The 26,190-nt window shown below is 36.3% G+C and overlaps 1 protein-coding gene across 2 annotated transcripts in view; it reads left to right on the forward strand.

The window, feature by feature from the left end:
* The window catches only part of PRMT3 (protein arginine methyltransferase 3), a 138,127-nt gene that overhangs the window by 77,399 nt on the left and 34,538 nt on the right, over positions 1–26,190 (forward strand). For both annotated transcript variants that reach the window (XM_082660952.1, XM_082660953.1), the window contains 2 exons: positions 9,129–9,316; positions 11,324–11,410. In XM_082660952.1, coding sequence (XP_082517078.1) covers positions 9,129–9,316; positions 11,324–11,410 — 275 coding nt within the window. The remainder of the gene's footprint in view (positions 1–9,128; positions 9,317–11,323; positions 11,411–26,190) is intronic.

The raw sequence follows: 26,190 nt of genomic DNA on the forward strand, positions 1-26,190 counted from the left end.
GAGGTTATAGCTGAAACAGTGGCAGAGCTATTTCCCATCATCAAAGGGATAAAGTGGAGGCTTTATTCTAGCTCTTTCCATATTTTTATATAACTGCTGTTAGCACTAAGATAATCTGGAAGTATATTGAAGAGAGGTCAGCATATAACTTCATAAGCAGTGCTGTTGAATGTTACTTGTTAAAAGAATCAAGAGTAGTAGGAAAAGTCAGAAATGAGTAACATGAAGTGGTTTAGCCTATTTTGTGTATTTGTGTATGCCTTGATGAATAAATATCATCTAGATGCTCATTCTTTTATTGTAAACAAAGTTTTCTTTCATGTTTTTCTGAAGGAAAGATTCATTAAGCAATTAGCAGTGTCAAGGTTTTAGAAAGAATGATTGAATTATGAGAGAGGGAGACTATTGGAGACCATATAAGCATGAAGGGACCACAGTTTATTTTTACATGAATCCAGGTTCAGTTTATGTCTCACTTTATATTTAATGGCATGGAGTAAAGCCTTTATAAAAGACAGTCAGCCAGTAACTTGAGTATTCATGCTCCTTATCACCAGGCAGTTCCACAGTACTTTAGAGGTACTCATTTACTACTGTTATCACTAATAAAAATAAAGCTTTGTGGGGATTCCCTGGCAGTCCAGTGGTTAGGACTCTGTGCTTTCACTGCTGTGAGCCCAGGTTTGATCCCTAGTCAGGGAACTAAGATCCCACAAGCCATGCGGTGCGGCCAAATAAAAAAAAATTTTTTAAGTTTTGTAAAGTTAGTGAAAGTGGATTTACTATTTTCTTCTATTATTAGCTAAGACTTACTAATTGTATATCAGAAATTGTTGTGTTTTACATTCAGCCAACCAAGAGATCAGGAGTAAAACCAAGAAAATGTTAGGTTGAGATCAATGCATAATTTTACAAGGAATTAAGATGAAAACCAATGTATATTTTAGGATGACAGCATAGAATGTAAATGCTTTATACCCTAAAAGTGTCAAATACCACATCTCACAAAAATTGTAAAGGGAATGCAGGAGGTAGGTGGGAAAGTGTGTATACTTAAATGGATTTATCTTTTTTTTTTTTTTTTTTTTGCGGTACGCGGTCCTCTTACCGTTGTGGCCTCTCCCATTGCGGAGCACAGGCTCTGGACGCGCAGGCTCAGCGGCCATGGCTCATAGGCCTAGCCGCTCCGCAGCATGTGGAATCTTCCCGGACCGGGGCATGAACCCGTGTCCCCTGCATCGGCAGGCAGACTCTCAACCACTGTGCCACCAGGGAAGCCCCGATTTATCTTTAATAGGAATTTATGGGATATCATTTAAAGCTGACAACTCAAGTAGTAGCATTAGAGCACATTTAGCACTACAGAGGTAATATTAAAATGATACTGTTGATTAAAATTGAATGGTGAGGCTTGTGGTCATTGATCCTGTCTGTATCATGATTGTAGTGGTGATTGTGTAACTCTATGTTATCAAATCACATAGGATTATACATCAAAAAGGACAGAGAGTGAGTTTTACTGCGTGTAAATTTTACCTCAATAGAGATGACTTAAAAAAAAAAAAAATGAGGGCTTCCCTGGTGGCGCAGGGGACACGGGTTCAAGCCCTGCTCCGGGAAGATCCCACATGCTGCGGAGCACCTGGGTCTGTGCACCACGACTACTGAGCCTGAGCTCTAGAGCCCATGAGCCACAACTACTGAGCCCACGAGCCACAACTTCTGAGCTGACGTGCCACAACTGCTGAAGCCCACGCACCTGGAGCCCGTGCTCCAAAACAGGAGAGGCCACTGCAATGAGAAGCCCATGCACTGCAACAAAGAATAGCCCCCTCTCGCCACAACTAGAGAAAGCCCATGCACAGCAACGAAGACCCAACACCGCCAAAAATAAATTAATTAATTAAAAAAAAAATGAAGCAGCATCTTCCACCTCCTTCAGGTCAAATGAATTATGACATAATTTGATTTCTAGCTATTTTGAAAAATATATTAAAACTCTGTACTAACTACCTACTTCTGTAATTGTTGTTAGCATTATCATTGCATCTCTTTTTGTAATTAAAAAAGTAATTGGGTGATTAAGAAGAGGAAAGGAGGGCTTCCCTGGTGGCGCAGTGGTTGAGAGTCCGCCTGCCGATGCAGGGGACGCGGGTTCGTGCCCCGGTCCGGGAAGATCCCACATGCCATGGAGCGTCTGAGCCCGTGAGCCGTGGCCGCTGAGCCTACGCGACCGGAGCCTGTGCTCCGCAACGGGAGAGGCCACAACAGTGAGAGGCCCACATACCGCAAAAAAAAAAAAAAAAAAAGAAGAGGAAAGGAAAGGGAAAAACAAGGAAATATACTAACTTTATCATTACTCGCAATAGGAGATTAGTAAATAATGTTAAAAATAGACAACTAAAGATATTCTATAAGGTTGTAATTATAAAGTTAGCTACTAGAACAAAAAGGCAAACTTTGTAAATTAAAGAATTAATACTTAGGAATAAGCAAAAAGACCATGTAGTTGAACTACTTAAAAAACAAAATAAAACAAAAACTACAGGTACAGAATAATATAAAATGGTAGAGTTGTGAACAAGAAAAAGTTCTCATATCAATAATGTAAATGGACTAAATTCATTTATTAAATGAAAAAGAATTTCAGATCGGATCATAAGAGAAAACCCAATTCTGTGCACTATATAGTGACACACCTAAAACAAAATTATATAGAAAAGTTAAACTTGGGTTAAAAAAGATACTCAGGCAGATAGAAAAAAAGTCATGATATTGATACCAAACAAAAGGGAATTTGGGCAAAATATTATATAATTATATGAATAGGGCTTAGCATTAAGGAGCAAAATCATGCCCATCTTCATAGCTACTGAAAAGGTTTTTTGTTTTGTTTTGTTTTTTGTGGTACGCGGGCCTCTCACTGTTGTGGCCTTTCCCGTTGCGGAGCACAGGCTCCAGATGCGCAGGCTCAGCGGCCATGGCTCATGGGCCTAGCCGCTCCGCGGCATGTGGAATCTTCCCGGACCGGGGCACGAACCCGCGTCCCCTGCATCGGCAGGTGGACTCTCAACCACTGCGCCACTATGGAAGCCCTGAAAAGGTTTTTATATATAAAATGAATAATCTGAAAGTTTAAGAATGGAATACTTACCTAGTTAGTTTCCAAGAATCTCCCCACAAAATATCTACTAATTACAAAGAGAAAAGAGTAAATTTCCATGTAGAAACCTAGCAGACTCCACTTTAGTCAAGTAATCAGGGTTGACATCGTCCAGAATTGGACCAATTGAAATTGTAGGAGCACAAAGAAATAATTCGTTGCTTTGAAACTTCCTCAGAACTGATAATAGTTTTGTAAAATCATAATTGTTGCATAGAAATGTAGGTGCCCATTAAAGGAGACATCTTCCATGGTACTGGAAAAGAATGTTGTTTTCATTGCCTTTCATTGCAAGGAAGATGAAAGGTTTCTTCCCCCCTCATATGGTCAGAACAAAACTCAACTTTCTTATGAGGTCCTTCACAGTGTACATCTTCTCTGATTTATAGTTGTCAGGATTATAAAGTTGAGCACTATGTTCAGTACAAAGCAAGTTACTAAGACAGCCGTATCCTAAGTCATTGTTTCCTAATCTTGGCAGACCATCACAGTCACTGGGACCTTTTGTTAAAAATATGGATCTTCAGACTCCACGTCTGATCCTTTTGAAACAAAATCTAGGGGAAGAGTCCTGTCGTAAGAATTTATTTAAGATGTGCCCAGCAGTAGGTATTGCTGCCTCTGAAAAGTAGACACAGGTTTAGGTGTATATCATTAGTAGAGCCTAAGTCTTGTGTTCATGCCTAACTTGCAAGGGAGGGAGGGAGGGAGGGAAAGCAAGTTTTTGTCATTTTCAGCTTTTATAGAGGGAAGTAGGCCCTGCCTCAACATAGGAAATCTCTCAAACAGTTCAGAGGGGGGCAGCAAAATAGAGTGGCAGATATGTACTATATACACTGACAGATCTGTCTCTCTCAGGTTTTGCATTAGAATTTGCATTGGAAACCTGATCTATGCGAATAAGAAATTGCCTCTGTTATAAAGTCCAGGTTTACAAATATACTTTTCTTACTATTTCCCTCTCTGTAGAAAGCTGAGCTGTAGACTTTACTGACTCCTCCCCCATTTCTGCTTGGTTGCTCTCCTTTTTAGGATCTCTTTACCTTATCACCTCATTCCTTTACTCAGATGGAATGGGTAAGGCTGAATGTTTCCATTTTCCTCACTTTGCCCTGAAATTTTATTAATCTCTAAACTTTCTCAACCCTTTTTTCCTTCCTCTTTCTTCTCCAACAGGTGCTCATTTACTATGGGATAGTCGAGTTCCTCTTTCCTTTTTTTCCATTTGAAAAGCATAAAATTTGGCATCATGAATAAATGGAAAGCATAAAGATTTTGCAGTCAGACCTTGAGTTAAATCCCTGCTTCATCAGATGATTAGTTACCTAGTTAGCTGATGAAGACCAGTAATTTAGGCAGGTTACTTAATTTTTCTGAATTTCAGTTTCCTTATCTGAAAAATGAGGATTATAATCCAGCTTTATAGAATCAGTCAAAAGTCTGAATGAGATGCTTGACATAAAATAGTTGCTCAATAAATGTTAATTCCCCCCCTGAGTTATAGCTGGTAAACATGAGATTAGTGTTAAGGTTATACCTTATAAAAGTTTTGAAATGAATTTAGGCATCATGGTGTTATCACCTGCTGTTTGTATAGTACATATCTCAGTGTAATCAGCCACTAACACTGTCTCATAGTGCTTAGAGGTTTCTTTAGTATTTCCATAATTTACTGTGTACTTCCTCATCTTCAAATCTGTTTTTCCCACGTTTATTATTTTTGTTCTGTTCAGTGATATTGCAGTAGTGTCATTTTCTACCTTTTTTTCTCATTATAATTTTTCAATGCATATTGCAGCAACATTTTAGCCTAGTTAAGCTTTAGAATGTGGGCCTAATCACTATTTATACATTTATTATAAGTTAACGATGAGAAGATGTTCCAATTTCCAAATAAATATTAATTTTTAAGATAACCTTATTATATAAATTAATTTTTTAAGCTTATTCAACTCCCAAATTATTTATGGATGTCAGTCATTGTATTGTTGACTATTATTTCAGTGAAGTCTACCTCCATGTGGTTCACATATATTGTGAAAAGGACAGTCTATTTTGATTTATTTATTATCTCCTTTCATTCTAAACCTTTTTCCTCTCTGGTTATTTATATACAAGCAGTGATGCTAGTGTTTACTAGGAATTGTTTCTTTATGCATCTCAGTCTTATCCTTTAGTGTCCAAAAGTTTGTGAGGCATTTCTAAGGGATAAAGGATTTCCCATCTTTATCTGTTCACCATGTGAGCTGTTCTAGTGACAGATGAATTTTGGGCAGTGAATCGAGAAGGACACAGATGTCAAAGCCATGAATTTATAAATGGTCTGTTAAGAGGGTGCTTTTGTCCAATCAACACTTTGTTAATTTCACCTACAAGAAGGAATAATTATTCAATTATGCTTCTTTCTGACAAAAATCAGGTGACAAATGTGTCAGAATATGAAGGTAAAGGGTTAGTCAGGATTCTGACAAGTGGCCCAAAATTTTAGCCAGCTCTGAGGAGATGGATAAAGAATCAAACTGACCTATAGCATTGATAACAAGTCTTTCATAAATATTCATAGATCTTACTAACTGAAAGATAAAAGCTAATTTCATTTCTAAATTATAACAAATACAGGAACGATGATTTTCTGTTTTCTTTTGATTTTCTGTATTTTTGTGAAATATAATTAGCTTGAAAAATAAACCTTGAGGGACTTCCCTGGTGGTCCAGTGGTTAAGACTCAGCACTCCCAATTCAGGGGACCTGGGTTCGATCCCTGGTTGGGGAACTAGATCCCACATGCCTGCCTCAACTAAAAGATCCCGCATGCAAGTAAAAGATCCCACGTGCCGCAATGAAGATCCCACGTGCCACAACTAAGACCCGGAGCAGCCAAATTAATTAATTAATAAGTTAATAATAAATAAGTAAACCTTGGAAAAGTTAAATCATATTCCTCTTTAGTCTGTTTCTCTTATTACCAACATATTTTCAAAACTTTTTAATTAGTTTTAGTAACTTACAGTTTTTCCTTATGAATGAAAAAGCTATCCTTATTTCTTAGTAATATTACTGACTAGTACATCATATTGCTTGATACAGAGCCGGAGTTCAGCAAACTTTTTCTACAAAGGGCTAGGTAGTAAGTATTTTAAGTTCACTAAGATTTTTAATAATATTCTAAAATAGAAGAACTCTGTGAACCATGTTAAGTAGCTTGAATGTACACTGCGCAACTCCAGGGGATATTTGGACACTGTGAGTGGTGCTCCCAGAAGTAGCACAGTATAATGGCCCTGATAATGACCTCCCTCATCCATTTTTCCCTCATCTATATCAGGGATATCTATATCTGGTGTGCTGCCTGTTTTTGTAGATAAAGTTTTATTGGAAAATAGCCATGCTTGTGTATTTATATATTGTCTTTGGGGCTTTCACATCGTAGCAGCAGAGATGAGTAGCTTTAATAAAGACCATACACAAAACCTAAAACAGTCACTTTACATAAAATGTTTGCTGACCCCTGATCTGTACCCTTATGTTCCTCTTTAAGGGTGAAATTAACAGGATATAATGTTGGAAAGCTTACATGATGGTCATATTAAGTCTGACAAAGTATACAAAAAGAAGTTGCCAACTATCTAACATTGCTTCAGAATTCTGTTTCTTCTTCAGTGCTTCTCATAGTAAGGACCTGGTTCAGGAAACTAAACGTACATACCTTTCCTGTAGCAGATACTCTTGCTGGGTCAGCATTTACAGTAGCACATCATTTACTTTGAAAAATTTGTATTGATCAGAAATTTAAACACAGTCAAGAGGCTTAACACGTCCGTGGAGGAAGAGGAGGGTAGAAGTAACTCAGTTTACACAGCAGTCGACTCCAGCCCAATGCAGCTATCATATCTGCCTTACATGCCCCCTTAGAGAAGACTTGAGAAACTTCTTATCAGTGACATAGCACCAGTTATTTTTTCTGGGTATCTCAGATGTCAGGTTTGGAAGAAGCAATTGCTCTGATGCCAGCAGATCTTATCGTGGGCTTTATTTAGAAGATAATTTAGTGCTGCTGTCGTTGAATAATAAAATTCCTACAGCTGTGGAGAGAAACAGAGTTTGGGGGAAGGAGAGGGTTATTTCTCTGCTGTTTAAGTCTGAAGGCTAGTTAATAATAGTAAAATTTTTTCCTTTGTGCATTTCTTTGGCACATATGTACTTGCTTTCAGTTTGTTGATATAGGGGTATGTAACTTATATTTTAATTCAAGAACCCCCTACATGTTGACATTTGAAGGACAAAGTTAATTTTGCTATTTATTAGTCCAAAAAAAAGAACATCAATGTTATTTTTTAAATTTTGTGTTATAAAGGTTTTTACTAGTTATGAGAGGAGAGTTTCTCCCTGAACGCTCTCTTTCCTTACCTCTCTTAACACTTACTCTCTTGGTTTTCTTCTTACTTCTGTGGTCTAGCTTCTCAGCCATTTCTTTTCAGCCTCCTTTTCTTCTACTCATCCCTTAAATTCCACTACTCATTATGTATCCCTAGGTGACCTCATAAGCTCCCATTACTTATACTTGCATTTATGTGCTCATGGTTCCAAATTTATATATTGAACCCAGATCACCGCTTTTGAATTTCAGACCTGTATAGTCAGCTGTTTGTTGGATATTTTTACCTGTTTGTCTCATAAGCATTAAACTCTCATATTCCTCTTGAATCTGCCCTTTTTTTAATTTCCTATTATAATGGTTAGTACCACAGTTTACCCAGTTGCTAAGTCTAAAACTGTGTCATCCTTGACTCTTCCCTGTTTCTCACCTTCACAGCCAGCTGGTCTTACAGCCCTATGAGTTCTACCTCCGGAACACCCCTTGACTGTATCTCCTCCTCTCCATTCCCACAACCGTCAGTCTATTTCAGATCACCTGTATTATTACATTTATCTCTTAGTTTGTCTCTTAGTCTTGCTCCCTACCTTTTATTCTCCACATTGCACTCAAGGTGGCTTTTCTAAGACCAAAATCTGATCAAGTTGCTACCCTATGTAAAATTTTTCACTGGCTTATCATTATTCTTAGAATAAAGTCTAATTTATTAATGTGGTTTACTCAGCACTGTTTTCTTTGGTCCCTCCTTTGTCGACTTCTGTTTCACTGTTCCTCTCAAATTGGAGTGTACTGTGCCCCTACATGCCCACTGCCCCCTCTGCCTAGAACACTCTTTCCCTCCCACTGGTAACTTAGTTGGTCTTCAGTTCTTGCCTTAAACAATATCCTTGTTCCCCTGCTACAGCTACAGCTAACTCAGATTTCTGAGTTAGCTGTTTTTTTCTGTAGGTCCCTTAGTAACTTGTGCTTCCCCTTTCTTAGTATTTATTACATCACTAATAATTGCTAATATATTTGTCAGAATTGTGTAAATGTAAGTTTGAGTAGGGACATGTATGCACAGTCTGTAAAATAGAATAACTTATCAGCACACATTTGGTGCTCATAAATGTTTACCTTTCATAATGGATGAGAGAGGGTAATATGAACTGGTCTTCTACACAACTGTAAAATTCTATCACACAACACACCTTTTTAAAGGATTTGCCTCTTCACGTTTCAGAGGAACATTTAAAGTAAAAATCTAGTACCTCTTTTACAGTCAGCATGTTTAATGTTAATAAATATGTTTATTTCAGGATTGTGTCCATCCTTTCTAAATAATTTGAGTGGGAACCCATCATTGAAATCTTTGTTTTAATCTTACCATCACAGTAATAGAAATCTTTTATTTATTATTTTTTTTAAAGTGGCCACAACATGGAACTTGGTTATTTTCTCTGATCTATACCTTTGTTAATCCCCTGCTGCTAGTAATCATTTGCTAGCAATCTGTACTGTTGGATTTGATATTTATATTTAGCCTTTAAAAATTATATTTTGTTACAAAGAGAGATAATGCTAAATTGCTCGTTGTTTTATTTGTTACAGTCTACCCTGATATTTGCACTATCAGCCTTGTGGCAGTAAGTGATATGAATAAACATGCTGATAGAATTACTTTTTGGGATGATGTCTATGGCTTCAACATGTCCTGCATGAAGAAAGCAGTTATTCCAGAAGCTGTGGTGGAAGTTTTAGATCCAAAGACTCTTATTTCAGACCCCTGTAGTATTAAGGTAGGTATTTTACTAATTTTATTTTCTTTAACAATATGGCTATTTTTCTTAGTTTTCATTTATGAGTTTAGTATTTCAAATTAATATATTGATTTTATTTATGTATCTTCAAAACAGTAATTATTCTTTCTATTTTAATTAATCTAAAGCAGCTTGATATCATAATATTTGCCAGTTCACTGTGTCATCCCTTTGGAATCACTTCTCTTTATATATTGAAGTTCCTTATACTGAAGGGTTGAACCATTTATTTTGGCTTAGCGAAGGCAAAAAGTCCTGCTGTATTGTCATTTCTGCTTCACCAGCACATTCTGGCCTTATCCTAGCATCTCGTTTACAGCCAGATTATTCGTTCATATATGTTTCACACAACTTCTCTCACCCAGATTTCTTCCAGCCTTTTCAGATTAATTAATTATAGTGACTGTGCCCATGAAACTAAAACCCTACTATGTTCACATTGCTTAGTTAATTCCTTTTGTGTTTCAATCTTACTCTTCACCATGTTAATCTCTAGTTTTATTGTCAATTTTGCTATGTCGAATTTACATGGGTAGAATAATAACTTTGCAGTGAGTGAAAGTCCTGTTGCTTTTTTAAAAGACTTCTTAATTCATCTGTTTCAGTTGTATCATCAGATAAATATAGCCTGTTCAGTGTTAAGTTCAGAACATTGTCTCTTCTTTTTTAGTCCACTGTTACTTTCATAGTATCAATAGTTGTTCTCTGCACAAAGTAGATACTCAGTTAGTGTTCATTAATTTTCTTAAATTGATAAACTGTTTTAAGTTAACACATAAAGTTTCTCAACAACAACAAGCTGATTAAAATTGCATTCAACTTTTAAGAAAAAAAAATACAGCCTGGTTAATGACTGTAGGACTGTTCACTGCCCTGGTATACTGAGTGTAAGGGATTTATTTGGGTTCTTTGACTCAGGGTAGGGGTGTAAGCCAACTCAGCATTAAGACTGAGCAGAAAGAGGAGGGTCATGTGGGTGTGCTAATTTCTCTCTCTAGTTATCTCTTTGCTTAATGCCAGAAATTCTATGAATAAATAAAATAGTTGAAATAGAAAATTTAGGACTGATAAAGGTGTTTAAAAAGTGTATATATATATACACCGTTTCTCTTATTTTCTTTGTTTAGGTAAATATAGTATGTTCTGTGTTCTGCAATCCTCCTATAAATAAAAGGCAACCATGCTGTAACCTTTTAAAATTTTTCTCAAACTATTTAAAATAGAGTAATGTTTCAGGTAGTCATATGAATTGTGTTCACTGTATACCTACTCATGGTAAGTCAAATGTTGACAGCCTTTGCAGCATCATTTGGTCACACTGCTGTAACTGAGTCCATCTACTCTCCATAGTGAAATGGAGAAGGATTTGAACTAGGTAGGGCAGAATAAGAAAATAAGGATATTTGGCCATTTTTTTCCTGAAGTGAATCTTCGTAGTTGGTTTTGCTTGTTGGTTGGAATTGTTGTGGTTTTTCCTAGTATGTAAGAAACTTCAGATGCACTTACAAGAGTGAATTCTAAAACACCTTGTCCTTTTAAATAGCATATGTTTTCAAGTTGGCATTTCCTACAAAACTATTAACTGTTATCACACGTAATTTATTGTAAATGTATACCACTGGTGGTATACAGAATGATTTTAGTTGGAACACAGGAAAACATTTTTTATTTGAGAGTATTTTAATGTGTCTTAGAAAAAACTTTAGTACAACAGAGCCATGATTTGATATATATTATTCTTATAAGAAGTCTAAGTAAAAAATACTAATTTGATTTAAAGAAAAATTAACTGAATAATAGTGCTAGTAGCCCTTAAATTTAGAAATAATCCCAAAAGTGGGGTGTGAATGATTAAAGTTGGCAAAGCATTGGTTTACAGTAATCCTTTTTGCATAAAAAAAAAGAAGGAATACTTTTCTGTTTGTTTCTGGTTTTGTTTTTACTATTTTTACTAAGTTCTTCCCTCCACTCTTTTTTCACGGGTAGCATATAGATTGCCATACAACATGTGTCTCAGATTTGGAGTTTTCTTCAGATTTCACCCTAAAAATCACAAAGACATCGTTGTGCACGGTAAGCTATTTCATTCTACTTTCACAAATCTCTCTAGTAGTGCAGTTGATTGGCAGGCTAATGAATTACCAGGCTTGTGATAAATGAAAAAGACTATTGCCTTTGACAGTCTATCTTTGCCTTTGTTAGACTATCGAATAGATCTGTTTTAATAGGTCAGTAGACTTCAGAAAAGTTAGTTTAGTTCAGAAGAGAAAGTATTAGGGAACGGTGTTTACAGAATGATTTTTCTTTATAGATTCTTCATTATTACCTATCACATAATTAACTGAGAGCACTCAACTTTATCTTCATAGACAAAAATTAATGTCCTGCTCCTCTCAATAACTCTTAACACTCAATTTAGACGGAAATAAGATGTTTATTTGGTGTAATATTTTATATTCTTGTGAGAAAAATAATGAAGAAACTGATTGTTTACCTTTCCTTAAAGAAGCAACCTGGTGTAATAGAAAAAGTATGCACTTTAGAAGAGTTAGACAAATCTGGTTTCACATTTGGTTCTGCCACTCACTAGTTTGTTACTTTGTTCAAGTTAACTTAGGTAATCTGTACCTCAGACTAATCAACTGCTTTAAGAAAAATATTAATAATCCTTTCTGACTAGAAGACTAGTTACATTGATTAGTGATATAATATGTGAAAGCACCTACAATGTAGCCAGAAATGTTATTAAAATATAGTAATGCTTTTCTTAAATAATTTCTAAATGTATATTCATACTAAGGTAACAATATATGCCTTTACCGGGAGACTCAGAATGTTAATAAAATGTAGGCCTTTACTTAAGAAGGTATGAATTTACATAGGTGTTATGATATAAATATTTATATTATTTTAAATTTTAATTATATTGTTTAAAAAATACGAATTATAACTTCAGAATTAAAATTTGTATTGAAAACTGTATTGTCAGAAACTGTGTGAAACAGATTATAGTCATGTTAACTGTGACTCTTCAACCTGATTCTTTTCAATACTTTGCTCAGATTGACATACAAAAGATTATATGATTTCTTTAAAATTTTTTCAGTTCATTTTGAGCCAATAATTATTTTATATCCAAATGAGTTTAACTGTGTTCTTTGATGTTTTGAGGAATTCTTTTTTTTCATTGAAATTGGTTTTACAATTTTGAAAAGTTTAGTATCTAAATCCCAGATTTATGATCATTAAGCACCCATTGTATATTCATTTAATTGGTGAAAAGCAAAATCTCATTCTTCCCATTCGTTTATCCCAGATTTTCTAATTCTGCTTTTTAGTAACTGAAATGATTTGGTCAATTGAAATTACAGGCTAAAGTCTTTAACTCTTAGACTTACTCTGTGTTTTGATATTAGTAATCCTTGAGAGTTAAAAAAGACCTCTTTTTAAAAAAATTTATTGAAGTGTAATTGATTTACAATGTTGTGTTAATTTTTGCTGTATAGCAAAGAATGTATATATAACATATATATGTATATATATGTTATATGTATATACACATTCTTTTTCATATTCTTTTCTGTTATGGTTTATCACAGGATATTGAATATAGTTCCCTGTGCTATACAGTAGGACCTGGTTGTTTAATCCATTCCATATATAATAGTTTACATCTGCTAAGCCCAACCTCCCACTCCATCTCTCTCTACCCCACTCTCCCCGCAACCACAAGTCTGTTCTCTATGTCTTTGGGTCTGTTTCTGTTTCGTAGATAAGTTCATCTGTGTCATAGTTTAGATTCCACTTATAAGTGATGTCATATGGTATATGTCTTCCTCTGTCTGACTTACTTCACTTAGTATGATAATCTCTAGATCCATCCATGTTGCTGCAAATGACATTATCTCATTCTTTTTTATGGCTGAGTAGTATTCTATTGTATACATGCACCATATCATCTTTAGCCATTCGTCTGTCAGTGGACATTTAAGTTACTTCCATGTCTTGGCTATTATGAATAATGCTGCTATGAACATTGGGGTGCATGCATCTTTTTGAATTATAGTTTTGTCCAGAAATATGCCCAGGAGTGGGATTGCTGGATCATATGGCAACCCTATTTTTATTTTTTTGAGGAACCTCCATACTGTTTTCCATAGCAACTGCTCCAATTTACATTCCCATCAACAGTGTAGGAGGGTTTCTTTTTTTCCACACCCTGTCCAGCGTTTGTATTTTGTAGATTTTTTAAATGATGACTATTCTGACTGGTGTGAAGTGGTACCTCACTGTAGTTTTGATTTGCATTTCTCTGATAATTAGTGATGTTAAGCATCTTTTCATGTGCCTGTTGGTCATCTGTATGTCTTCTTTGGAGAAATGTCTGTTGAGGCCCTCTGCCCATATTTTGATTGGGTTGTTTGTTTTTTTGTTGTTGAGTTGTATATTTTGGAAATTAATCCCTTGTCAGTCACATCATTTGCAAATGTTTTCTGCGATTCCGTATGTTGTCTTTTTGTTTTGTTTATGGTTTCCTTTGCTGTACAAAAGCTTATAAGTTTGATTAGGTCCCATTTGTTTATTTTTGCTTTTATTTTTATTTCTTCACCCTTTCAGAGTAAGTTTATAGTTGTTTGATTAATCATCTATATTTCTTTCTTTTTTTTCTTTTTTTTTAAAAATTTATTTATTTATTTATTTATTTTTGGCTGTGTTGGGTCTTCGTTTCTGTGCGAGGGCTTTCTCTAGTTGTGGCAAGCGGAGGCCACTCTTCATCGCGGTGCACGGGCCTCTCACTATCGTGGCCTCTCTTGTTGCGGAGCACAGGCTCCAGACGCGCAGGCTCAGTAGTTGTGGCTCACGGGCCTAGTTGCTCCGTGGCATGTGGGATCTTCCCATACCAGGGCTCGAACCCGTGTCCCCTGCATTGGCAGGCGGACTCTCAACCACTGCGCCACCAGGGAAGCCCGATCATCTATATTTCTTAAAACCTTCCTTTCCTTCCCAGTATGTGTCCTCTAACATGAGCCTGACATGAGTAAGATTTGTGGCCTAATGCATTTATTACATTTTCATTGTCTGTGAATTCCACCCACCCACCCATACCTGCTCCAGCTGTCTTTTGCTCTTTGACATTGTGCCAGCTCCTTACACTCTCCCCTGCCAGCCGTCTGGAGTTATTATGCAAGCCTAGTCTCTGCGGCTACTTTTTAGAATTTTTGCCTGGTTACTTGGGAATAATCCATTAGAAAAGGTATTAAGAGGATGAGTGCCTAATTGGAACTTTGTTTCTCCATTACATAATCAGAAGAATTAATGGAAATATGGGAAATAAAAAACAATGCCTGGTAAAGTGATGGAGAAAGTTACTTTGGGGAGGAAGAGGTGTGGCTTTCTTAGAGTGAAGAAAAAGATATCCAGTTTTGTACTGCTAAGTACAAACCTTCAAATACATTAAATGCTTGCTTTCTTATGCTGGAAACTTGAATGAATAGCTAAAAAATAAGATGGACGATTTCTCTGAATAGTTAAGCCCATTTGAAATCTATGCATAACCAATTTATTTCATAATGAGATTCTAAATTTGTGACCTAATTAAAATATTGGAGGAAACTGGATTTTTCAAACTAACAAGATGCTTAGAACACCCTCTTTGAATTTAATTTCGATCGCATGTGTGCTGTAGACTGATAGTGCTTTTAGATGGCTTTGTGAAGTGTGTTGGAGCCTTTAATGGAAAAATATCTTTTCTTTGCAGTCTCCCCCACCAACATACACACAGACACACACACATACAGCCCAGAAGAAATTTGATAGCATTTCTAATTTAATGTTTTGCATTAGCAAACTTTATATTTTGGGGAATTTAACATGATGTGATACTTATATGTAAATGTTTGAGTCTTGGTTGTCTATAATGGTTGAAGGATAATTTTCCAGTGAATGCTAGTAACACATACATAGCAATTTTCTGACCATTTTTTACTGTATCAGTTGATATTATTGACAGTTAAGGTCAAATCACCTTTGCTTTTATGATGAGGTACAAAGCTTTAGTTAGCAACTGGCTTCCTATCTATCATATCAGCCTGTCTACCCTTGCAGTAAATGAAGAATAAAGTCCATTATTTTTATGGAAAGTTTATAGGTGTTCAAAAGCAAATGAGTTAAGGCTATACAATTTAGAACCAGTGTGTTTTATCTTGTGAGTTATGGCTTATTTTTTAATGTCATTTATGTAATTGTGTAATGTTCTCTTACTCTGTGTTCCAGCAGCATTTATATTGGCATCTGTCTGTATAAGCTCCTTAAAGATATAGACAAGCATCCTTTTCATAATCCTAGGTGTACATTAAATGACTTCTCATACTTCCTTTTATATAAATGTGAGTTGTTTACCTTAAGAATGAAAATATTTAAGAGGGTTTTATCAGATTACATGCTCACATACGTAATGTCTTTAACATGTAAAGATTTTTTTTATTTGATACATCATCTCTTAAAGCAATCATTTTTCTATCTTAATTTGAACATTATATTTTCTGTGTTTTATTCTACCTCTCTATTAGTGTGTACTGGAATAATGACTGTACAGCAGTGTTCAGTTTGTATAAACTTTCCTTAATCTGATTTTAAGCCTCATTTAACAAAGAATATTATTTTTTCTAGCCATTGGATTAAATAAAAAATATCAGACTTTGTCAATACTTGTATTTAAAAACCTCTTATATTTTGGATTTTATACAAGTGCATAAACATGAGTTCAGTGACATTTGAGAGCTATTTAATTTTTATCATAACTTTTAAAATCTTTATAATAATGTAAAATTTTATTTTAACAGACATTTCAGTTTGTTAAACAAATATTAAATGCTGACTATGTGCCAGATACTTGTCCGAAATCTGTGGGCACAAAACAAAACAAATAAAACTATACTCTGTCCTGAAAAGGCACTTAAGTGAGAGGAGACAAGTACTGACATTTTAGTATGAATAATAAAGATAGGAATATAGAGATATTAAGAGGGTAGTCTGAGATTGGGAGCACAGAAGTGAGGTATTTTTCTGGTGGAAAAATTATAGTTGGTAATCAAATTTTACAGCCAAGATTTCATGACAAAGAAAATAAACTTTACCTCTCTCAAAAAAAAAAAAGATTTGTGTTTTAAACAGGGAAGCCTATTCTGTTTCGAAGGATGAAAAGATTGACAGAAAAGCTTAAGTATGGTAGCCATGTAGGAAGTTCATTTTGGGGTAATTTCTATTCACTTATTTTTTTAATTCACTGGTCTTTTCTTCATTTGTATTCTTTCTGTTGTTAAGGTCGCCAATAAATATTTTCATTTTAAATATCATGTTTTTTAGTTGTAGAATTAATATTTTGATTGTTATTATTTTTCATCTTTTTAACCACTTTGGTCAATCTTTTTACCTAAATTCCTTAATATTTATAATAATTCTTTTTGCTAATTTTTTTTTTGCTAATTTGATCTTAATTTGCTAATTAAGATCTGTTTGCTAATTCTATGAGCCACCTGCGATTCTACGTCTGTTTTTTCTTTTGACTGTGGTCACATTTTCCTATTTCTTCTCATATTTCATAACTTTATATTTTATGCTAGACATTGTATAAAAGATAGTACAGTCTTATGTAAGTAATACTTTCTCCTAGACAGGCCTCCACTTACCTCTGTCTGGTAGCTAGGATGACGGCCTGATCCCTTTTATCTAATCTGGAGTTGAGCTTGATCAGGGCTGGGTACCACTGCAGTTAATTTACTGGGACTTGAGCATAAGATTAGGCCTCTCCCTCTTGCCAACTTCTTGGAAAGACCATCAAAATAAAGCTGAGTTTAGGGAGGACAACAGAGTTAGGATTATTTATGAGGTTTGAGAGATCTGATTTTCAGAGGGTCTGTCTATGCAGAGCAAGGGATTAGAGGGGAGAGGAAAGGTCCTGATCTGGGTTTGGCATAGTTCATGATCTAGTTGAGAATTGGTAGTGCCAACTAAAAATTGTCACTTGCTGTCTGCCTTTACAAGGATTAGGTCACTAATCTTCATGAGAGATTAGTTGCTCCCTCTTCGGAGCAGTTCCTCAGTGCTATCTGAGACGCTGTGTCCTGGGCTAGAGTCCCCATTTTGCCCTAAATAAAACAACTCACAACTCTCACGTTGAGTTTTTTTTTTTTTCAGTTGACCGTAGACACAGTGAGGGGTGGGTTTCAGAGTGAGTTTTGAAGAGTAAACAGTGTAGTTGAGCCTTCTGCTTTTGAGAAGAGGGTGGTGCGTATTTACTCTCAGGATTAGCTGAAAAGTTTATTGTTCGTACAAATGGGTTTTCTTGAGATGCCTGAAACAAACCACCTCATCTTTCTGGGCAAGAGTTTGTGGAATAGCAGAGAGCTGAATAGTAATACCTTGCTAATGGTGACAGCGAACTGTGTGGTTGCAGATGCTTTTGGCTTTGAGATCTAAACACTGCAAGAAAACCTCTCTCTTCCTGTTTTGTCGTACAAGCACCAGCTTCATCTGCCTTCTTAGTTTGCAGAGATGACTAGATATCCCTTTCGGGATTCTCCAAATTCCAGTGCACCATACTAGCCCAGACCTGGCGGTCAAAAATTGGTTGGGTTTTCCTTATCCCAGCAAGGTTCCTGTGCCTGTGGCATTTTTACTGCTTTGCCCACGCATTGCCCCAGCATTGGATAGACGCTGTCAGGTGACAGCAACTGTTTCTGCCTGCTCGGTTGGGAAGGGCTCATTCCTCTCTGGAAATAATTTATTTAGACTTTTTTTTGCATCCAAGGCTCTTTGATGGTTTTAGTGAAAAATATAATTGTTTAGTTTCCCCAGTTTTTTGTTGTTGTTGTTGTTGTTGCATCAGAGTAAGGAGAGGGTCTTTTGCAAACATACCCTACTAGAAACAGAAGTCCCTGAATGCGTTATTTTAAAAGACCAAAAATCTAGAGAATAAATCTGGGTCTACACATTTAGGATTATTTTTAAGTTAGGAAAAGTAAGTGAAAATAAACAAAAGTTAATGAGTGAACTGAAAATAAATTATATGTTACCTCTCAATTCTCATTTTGTTTTTCTTTTTTTAAAAAAATGATATACTTGATGAATGGTAGAAACATATATTTAAGAGGCACTGATATTTAGCTTTGGATGGAATCAGAACAAGTCTTGAGTTACAGTTTTTAAGGCTAATGTAAATGTTATTAAAAGAAACTTTAAAGTGTTTACCATTCTAACTTTCCTGATTCTCAAGGAGTACTCATAGTACTTGTTTTCATTTTACACTTTCAATAAGCTTTAAATTTTTCTGATGGCTAAAGAAGAAACATCAAAATGAGCCCATTTCTTTGCAGTTGTGTTCTTTAACTCTTCTTTCAAAGCTTTTTAAAAATCTCTGACAGTCGAAGCCTACTAATTTTAAACTCATTCCTTGGTATTAAATCAGTTCTTAGTACTTTTGGGTGTAAATTGACGTAATTTTGACCTTGCAAAGCCAATCAACTAAAGAAACTATTAAAACACATCTGTGTTTCTTAGAAATAGTAAGATTTGTCTTGAACTTGCATCATAGATTTTAGTGGGACATCTGGTATATATTTTAACAGGCTTCATTAAGTAAATTTTATGTCTCGGAGGGAGAGCATTTCTAATTGTGAGACTCCACCTCTACAGTCAGTTTTAGGTTTCTACTTAAATGAATAACCATACAGTCTAGAGCCTGTTCCTGAACTTTCTGCTCTCTTCTGAAACCTGAACCTTTGGAGTTAGGCTTAGATGGTGTTGAGAATACTTAAATCTCTTTATTTCCAGGAACTGGTTATTGAATAGTATTATGTGTTAAGAGCTGCAAGGCATTATAGTAATATAATAGGCATTAGGCAATATATAAGGCATTATAGTAATATAGCTGCAAGGGAATATAGTAATTAGCCATTAATGCCTCTATTCATGAGGCATTAATGGGGGAGACAGATATTAAAGTTTACTTTGTGGCTATTAGATAATACCAAAGAATTAATGAGAATTTGGTTATATGTGATAAAGGCATTGTAGTTATATAAGGAAATGTTCATATTTTTTAGAGTCATAAACAAGTAGGTAGGGGAGAAGTGACATGATGTCAGGCATTCATTTCAAGACAGTTCAGCAAAAAGAGGGTCACGGGGCAGAGGGAGAATAGATGAAGCAAATGTGCCAAATACTGGTCACTGTTGAATATAAGTGATAGGTACTCAGAGGTTCTATAATTGTGTATATGTTTGAAGTTCTTCATAGTCGGATCTTTTTTAAATTTCATTTATTTATTTATTTTTGGCTGTGCTGGGTCTTCTTTTCTGTGCGTGGGCTTTCTCTAGTTGCGGCGAGCGGGGGCCACTCTTCATCGCGGTGCGCGGGCCTCTCACTGCCGCGGCCTCTCTTGTTGCGGAGCACAAGCTCCAGACGCGCAGGCTCAGTAGTTGTGGCTCACGGGCCCAGCCGCTCCACAGCATGTGGGATCTTCCCGGACCGGGGCACGAACCCGTGTCCCCTGCATTGGCAGGCAGACGCTCAACCACTGCGCCACCAGGGAAACCCCATAGTCGGATCTTTTTAAAAGATCATACTAATGACAGTATTCTAAGAAACACCTAAGAGTGATGAGGCAAATGTACTGTGCTAAGTTGCTTCTATAAAACTCAGCTATCTGCTATGGCTACCAAGGCTGAAAACATGCTTACCCTATGGCTTAACCTTTTCACTCTTAGAAATACCTTCATATGTTCACCAAAAAGACCTGTACAAGAATGTCCATTGCAGCATTGCTCATTAGATCCCTAAACTAGAAGTAAGGCAAACATTCATCAATAGTAGAATGGATAAATACATGCAGTATATTTATGGAATAATATACATCAGTGGGAAAAGAAGGTGATCTTGACTATACACTATGACATGGATGAATTTCATGAATGCAACATTCATGAAAAAAGGAAAAAAAGCCAAATATAGAATCTGTCTTTAAATTTCCATAACAAGCTAAACTAGTATAATGGTGATAAACATCAGAATAGTGGTTACATTTTGTGGGAGGATTTATCATTGGATTGGAAGGGGAATAATAGAAGCTCTGGGGTTTTGAGAGTGGTCTGTATCTTGATCTAGGTAGTGGTTGAGTGTGTTCACTTTGTAAAAGTTCACTGTGCCCAGTCAGTGATTTCCTCACTTTTATGTGTGTGTTATATATTTTATACTTGTATTCTTCAATAAAACATTTTTTAAATAAATGATTCTCACATTGGCTAAAAAAAGAAAATATTTTTTTGCATGTACATAATATTTCAGTTTAGGGCTTCCCTGGTGGCGCAGTGGTTGGGAGTCCGCGTGCCGATGCAGGGGACACGGGTTCGTGACCCGGTCCGGGAAGATCCCACATGCCGCGGAGCGGCTGGGCCCGTGAGCCATGGCCGCTGAGCCTGCGCGTCCAGAGCCTGTGCTCCACGGCGGGAGGGGCCACAGCAGTGAGAGGCCTGCATACCGCAAAAAAAAAAAAAAAAAAAAAAAAAATTTCAGTTTAAAAGTTCTTAAAGAACAAACCAAAAAAGGACATCCAGTGGTCAGAAGCTTGGTGAGTAAAAGGAACTGAAAGAAGCCCAGCATGGCTGGCGCATGTAGACCAGTGCTGAAGGAGGGTGGCAAGCTGTCCAGATCATTTAGCACCTGTACTATTTGTTTTTTTCCTTAGACCAGTGGGAAATAATTGAAGTTTTTTAAAGAGAGTGATATGACCTTAAGGGCACTTGAGAAGGATCATGGTTGGAATGTGGAGAACTATTAGGGAGACCAGAGTGGATATGAGAGGCCTATGGGTCAGCTATTACAGTACCTCAGGCAAGAAATGACAGTGACTTGCACAAAGGTAGTTTTAGCGGAGATGGAGAAAAGTGGATGTATTTGAGAGCTGTCTAGAAGGTAAAATTGCCAGGACTTGAGCACGGATTAGATAATGAGAGATGAAGGAAAGAGGTCACAGTGGTGTCTGCAAGGTTTCTTGCTTTTACAGTTTGAAGAATGATGGTACTATTTTGTAAGACAAAGAAACTTGGAAGAAGAACAGGTTTAGAGGGGAGGATAAGAAGCTCGTTTATTAGTATGTTGAATTTGAAATGCCTTTGAGATATGCAAGTAGTGATGTCCAGTGGAAATTAGAATACTCTTCTGTGGTCTGTCTTGTCCAGTCAGACTTGTGACATGTTCTGTCCACATATGATATATGACAGTAGAATCAAAGAAGTATAGGCAATCATAAAATCACTCTTGAACTAGGATGTATTTTCTAACCTGTGCTACTTCTTGAGGTTAATAGGCTCTAAAAGTTTTCTTTTCTCTCTCTCTTCCTTTTTTTATTTTTTGGTAGGCAGATCCGAGGGAGTAGCATCATGTGCAAATAGAACTTGATCCAAATTAACTATTCAGGTAGAAGAAAAAGAGTCCATGAGAGAATTAATGGTCTAATTAGTGCAGATGATACTACCCTCCATTTTACTTAATGAATATGTGCTCCAAAATGAGCCTGAGGTGGGAAACACATCTGCTGTTTCTTTAGTTATCTTCCACTTCCAAGTATTTCTGTAGTATGAGCATCTTGCTGGACTGCATGCGATTCTTGCCTCTAAAGGTATATACAGTAGTCACCTTTATACACATTCCAAGACCCTCAGTGCATGCCTGAAATCAAGGATGGTACCATACCCTATATATACACTGTGATTTTTCCTATATATACATACCTGGGATAAAGTTTAATTTATAATTAGACACAATAAGAGAATGTTCAAATTGCCAGCATCACTACTCTTGGAGTTCAGGGCCATTACTAAGTACGATAAGGTTTACTCAACAATTGATCAAATAACCGAGTTGGCTACTTAAGTGAGTGACGGGTAGGTAGGATAAACAGCAAGGATACTGTGGACAGAGGGGTGATTCTCAACCTGATTGGGATGGAGCAGGAGGGCGTGAGCTTTTGTCACACTACTCAGAAGGTCATGGAATTTAAAACTTATTGCTTATTTCTGGAAATTTCCATTTAATATTTTTATGGGTAACTGATACCAAAGAATGGAAAACTGCAGATAAGTGGGGACTACTGTATTTTTAATACAACATGGCACTCTGCAAGCCATCTGCTTTATCTGGAGCCCAACCAAAGAAATGGTGATTTGTGCCATTGCCAGAAGAACTGGTTGTATTGAACATATTGAGGGATGGTTTATATTTCAGTCTCCAATGCAAAACCTTAAGGGGTTTTCCTGAGTGATTTTGATTATCTGAGATTTTTCCAATATGTGACTTATCCTCTATATAATATATGACTCTGCTGTAAAAGAATGCTTTGTCTCATATTTAAAGGGATTCTAGCTAGTTCTGATATTTTTGAGATTTGGTTAAAGTCCAGGTGTACCCTGTGCATTACCTACAAAATTTTGGACACTTCCACTTAATCCTGTCTTATTTTTCATTTTTCCCAGCCACAGAGGGTCCATCCTTCTAAACTGGACCCCTAAGGATTTTAACCTTTTAAAATCTGGATTTCTTCAACTCATTCTCCATGTTTAGTTGCCCTCTTACCTACTTTTGTTCTCTCTCCTTGGAAACATGCCATTAAGAAAAAATTAATTTTTAAAAAGATATCTTTCCCACTTCATATTAACTTTGAGGTATATGTTTATTGAGTAGAATAGTGGGAAGAATCACTGCAGTATTTAACTGTTACTTAACCTACTCAGAGAGAATGCAGAAGTCCACAAAATGAGGAACCCTGAAGTTGAGTAAGACATCTAGTCCTTGGAGTCAACAGAGATTCCTATGCTTTATCCTCTTTGAAAGCCATGCTGTAAATGACACTTCTGAATCTGCATTTTTAAAAATTCATTAAAATTGATTCTGAATCCACCTATTGAGTTATGTTATAAAAGGATTTGAACATCAATTGTTCTGAAATACAGGTTGAATGGAATGTTGAAATTCTTAAGCTACATTACGATCATAATTTAATTTTAGATAGGTATAGGATCATGCTTAAAGTCAGCAATGCCCAGGGTCAGAATCAATTTATGAGAGAAATAATCATACTCAAGCCCAACTAAAATATTTATCTTAAGCACAGCAATAAGCATAAAAATCAAATAATCAATAATAGTGGACTCTTGATTAGAGATGTCAGGGAAGTTCTCCCCAGCCTTATCTCAGAGGCTGCCAATTAGCATTATTAGGTTGTGATAGTAAATGAGTTTGACCAGGTATTTTCCTCTCTGATTCAGGCAGTTATCTCTGGAATAATGACCTATAAGGAAGTAATTTTCTCAGTACAGATTCCCTTTGACTTATGCTCTGGCAGAAACCATCGTAAATATTAGCATTCAGATCTTCTAAAAAATCCTAAAGCACTTAGTATTTCCAGACTTCTGAGGTATATGCATGTATTCACAGGAGAGATCAGTCCACATGCAAAGATGAGTCAAGAATTGAAAAAATAAATTTTTGTTGTATATACCTGTTTACCTAAATCAGTCTTATATTTTTCTTTTTTAGAAGACTAGATGAAGAAAGGACCACTCTTGAAATAGAAGGGAGTTTTCTAAAAATAATTTAAATCAAAGAGGAAAGTTTAAACAGTGGTAATCTAGCACTGTGGTTAGAAACTTCAAACTTTGGGCTTCCCTGGTGGCGCAGTGGTTAAGCATCTGCCTGCCAATGCAAGGGACACGGGTTCGAGCCCTGGCCGGGGAGGATCCCACATGCTGCAGAGCAGCTGAGCTCATGCTCCACAACTACTGAGCCTGCGCTCTGGAGCCCGCAAGCCACAACTGCTGAGCCCATGTGCCACAGCTACTGGAGCCCACACGCCTAGAGCCTGTGCTCCGCAACAAGAGAAGCCACGACAGTGGGAGGCCCGTGCACTGCAACGAAGAGTGGCTCCCGCTCACCACAATTAGAGAAAGCCCGCACACAGCAACAAAGACCCAACACAGCCAAAAATACATAAATAAATTTATTAAAAACGAACAAAGAAACAAAAAACTTCAAGCCTTAAAGCCAGTGGGCCAAGTTTACCAGTATGACTTTAGAAGAGGTATTTAACTTCTCTGAACTTCAAATTTTTATCTGAAAAGTGGAGATAATAACACCAATAATTGCTGGGTATTGTTTTCAGTGCTAAATGAGATAGTGCATAAAAGCGTTTACCACTATGCCTGGCACATAGAAAATGCTCATAAAATGATCTGATTAATATTTCCATTCACTTTCCTATCTTGCTGCATTTTTTAAGGAAAGGATTATTTAGTTTTATTTTTAACATTCATTTCCTTATGGGGATTTAGGATGGTGTGATTTCATAGATTGGATTTACTTGCTCCATCAGGATTGAACAAGCATCACTGATTTGGCTCTCAGTACTATCTTAAAGACCAGTTTCTTTACAGGCAAAGATATACAATGAACTCTTTGACCTGTTCGTATCCCTGAATATCTAATGGATTAAAGAAATGAGACCTTCTTTCAAAATGCCGCATTTATGCAAATCAGGTGCTTCTCAAAGCAAAATCACTCCTTTCTTCTTACAGTTTTGCAGAGAGTCACATTTTTTACTTTTTAGATCACTAGGACAGTGACATCGCTACTACAGCATGCCCGTTCTTTTAACAAGTGATATGTCCTGGCTGTCCCTGAAGTCTGTACCATAGCATTCAATCTGATTTCTTTTTTCTCTTTTCCTCGTCATCCTTTTATTCAGCATCCAGTCCCAATAATGGGGGCCCCGAAAGATGTAAGTCATTGTCTCACTCAATATTCAGAGATCATAATCATAAAAACACCTAACTTCTACTAACTAGTATAATTACCTTTGAAAAATTGCAGCCCTAAATGACAAAAAAAAAAAAAAAAAAAGTAATGTTGCCAGATTTTTCATTCTCACCCCAGATGTTGGATAGTTTTTAGAAGGGCTCAGGCGGGGAGGTGGTAGCCATCTTTTTTACTTCACTTTTCAAAACAGAAAAAAAATCCTGTTCATTCCTGGAAGGTAAAGTGTATCACGTCTTCTACTTGCCCCCTATTTCCTGTCTGTCAAGATTTCTTTCAGTATTCCATCTCCTAGTTTATACTTCTGAAATTTCATAAAGACAAGAAGCGTCTGGTAGAGATTGATTTCCTAGTCACAAAAATGAGTTTTTAATAGTTTTCAGTTTTAAACCTCTGCAGCAGTCACAAAACTGATTTCTTTTTTGTTCTGCACTCATTTTTTAATTCAATATATCTACTATTTTTTCCTTAAAATTAAAAATATAATGTTTACTTATCATTGATAGTATTTTCTGGCATTTGAGGAATGAGGAGTGGGCCATAGAGGCCTTATAGCTTTTAAGGAACATTGGAAATCAGCATGAAAAATGGAATATAAGGAAACAGTAACCATTGACATTGAGCTGTGAGAAACTGATGACATGTGAGGAAGCAGGAGATAGAAAACTAGAGAAGCAGTGGGCTGTAAGAGTTTTTAAGTGGCAAGCACAGACACACACACACACACACACACACACACACACACACCCCTTTTCAAAACGACTTTTCATTCAAGCAGCATGTATTGGATACTAGTGCTGTGTTAGGCACTGTGAATACAACAAAGAATGTAGTCTCTGGCCCCAAAGACCTTCATTTAGTAGGAGAGGCCAACATATAAATAGATGATTGTACTATGGTGTGCTATAATAGAATTTAAATACTACAGGCATATATAAAAGATAGCGTTGACCTGGCACACTCTTATTTACTCACTTTCCTCGAAAATC

This window comes from Grampus griseus (genome assembly GCF_964374135.1).
Source record: "Grampus griseus genome assembly, chromosome: 8".
NCBI lineage: Eukaryota > Metazoa > Chordata > Mammalia > Artiodactyla > Delphinidae > Grampus > Grampus griseus.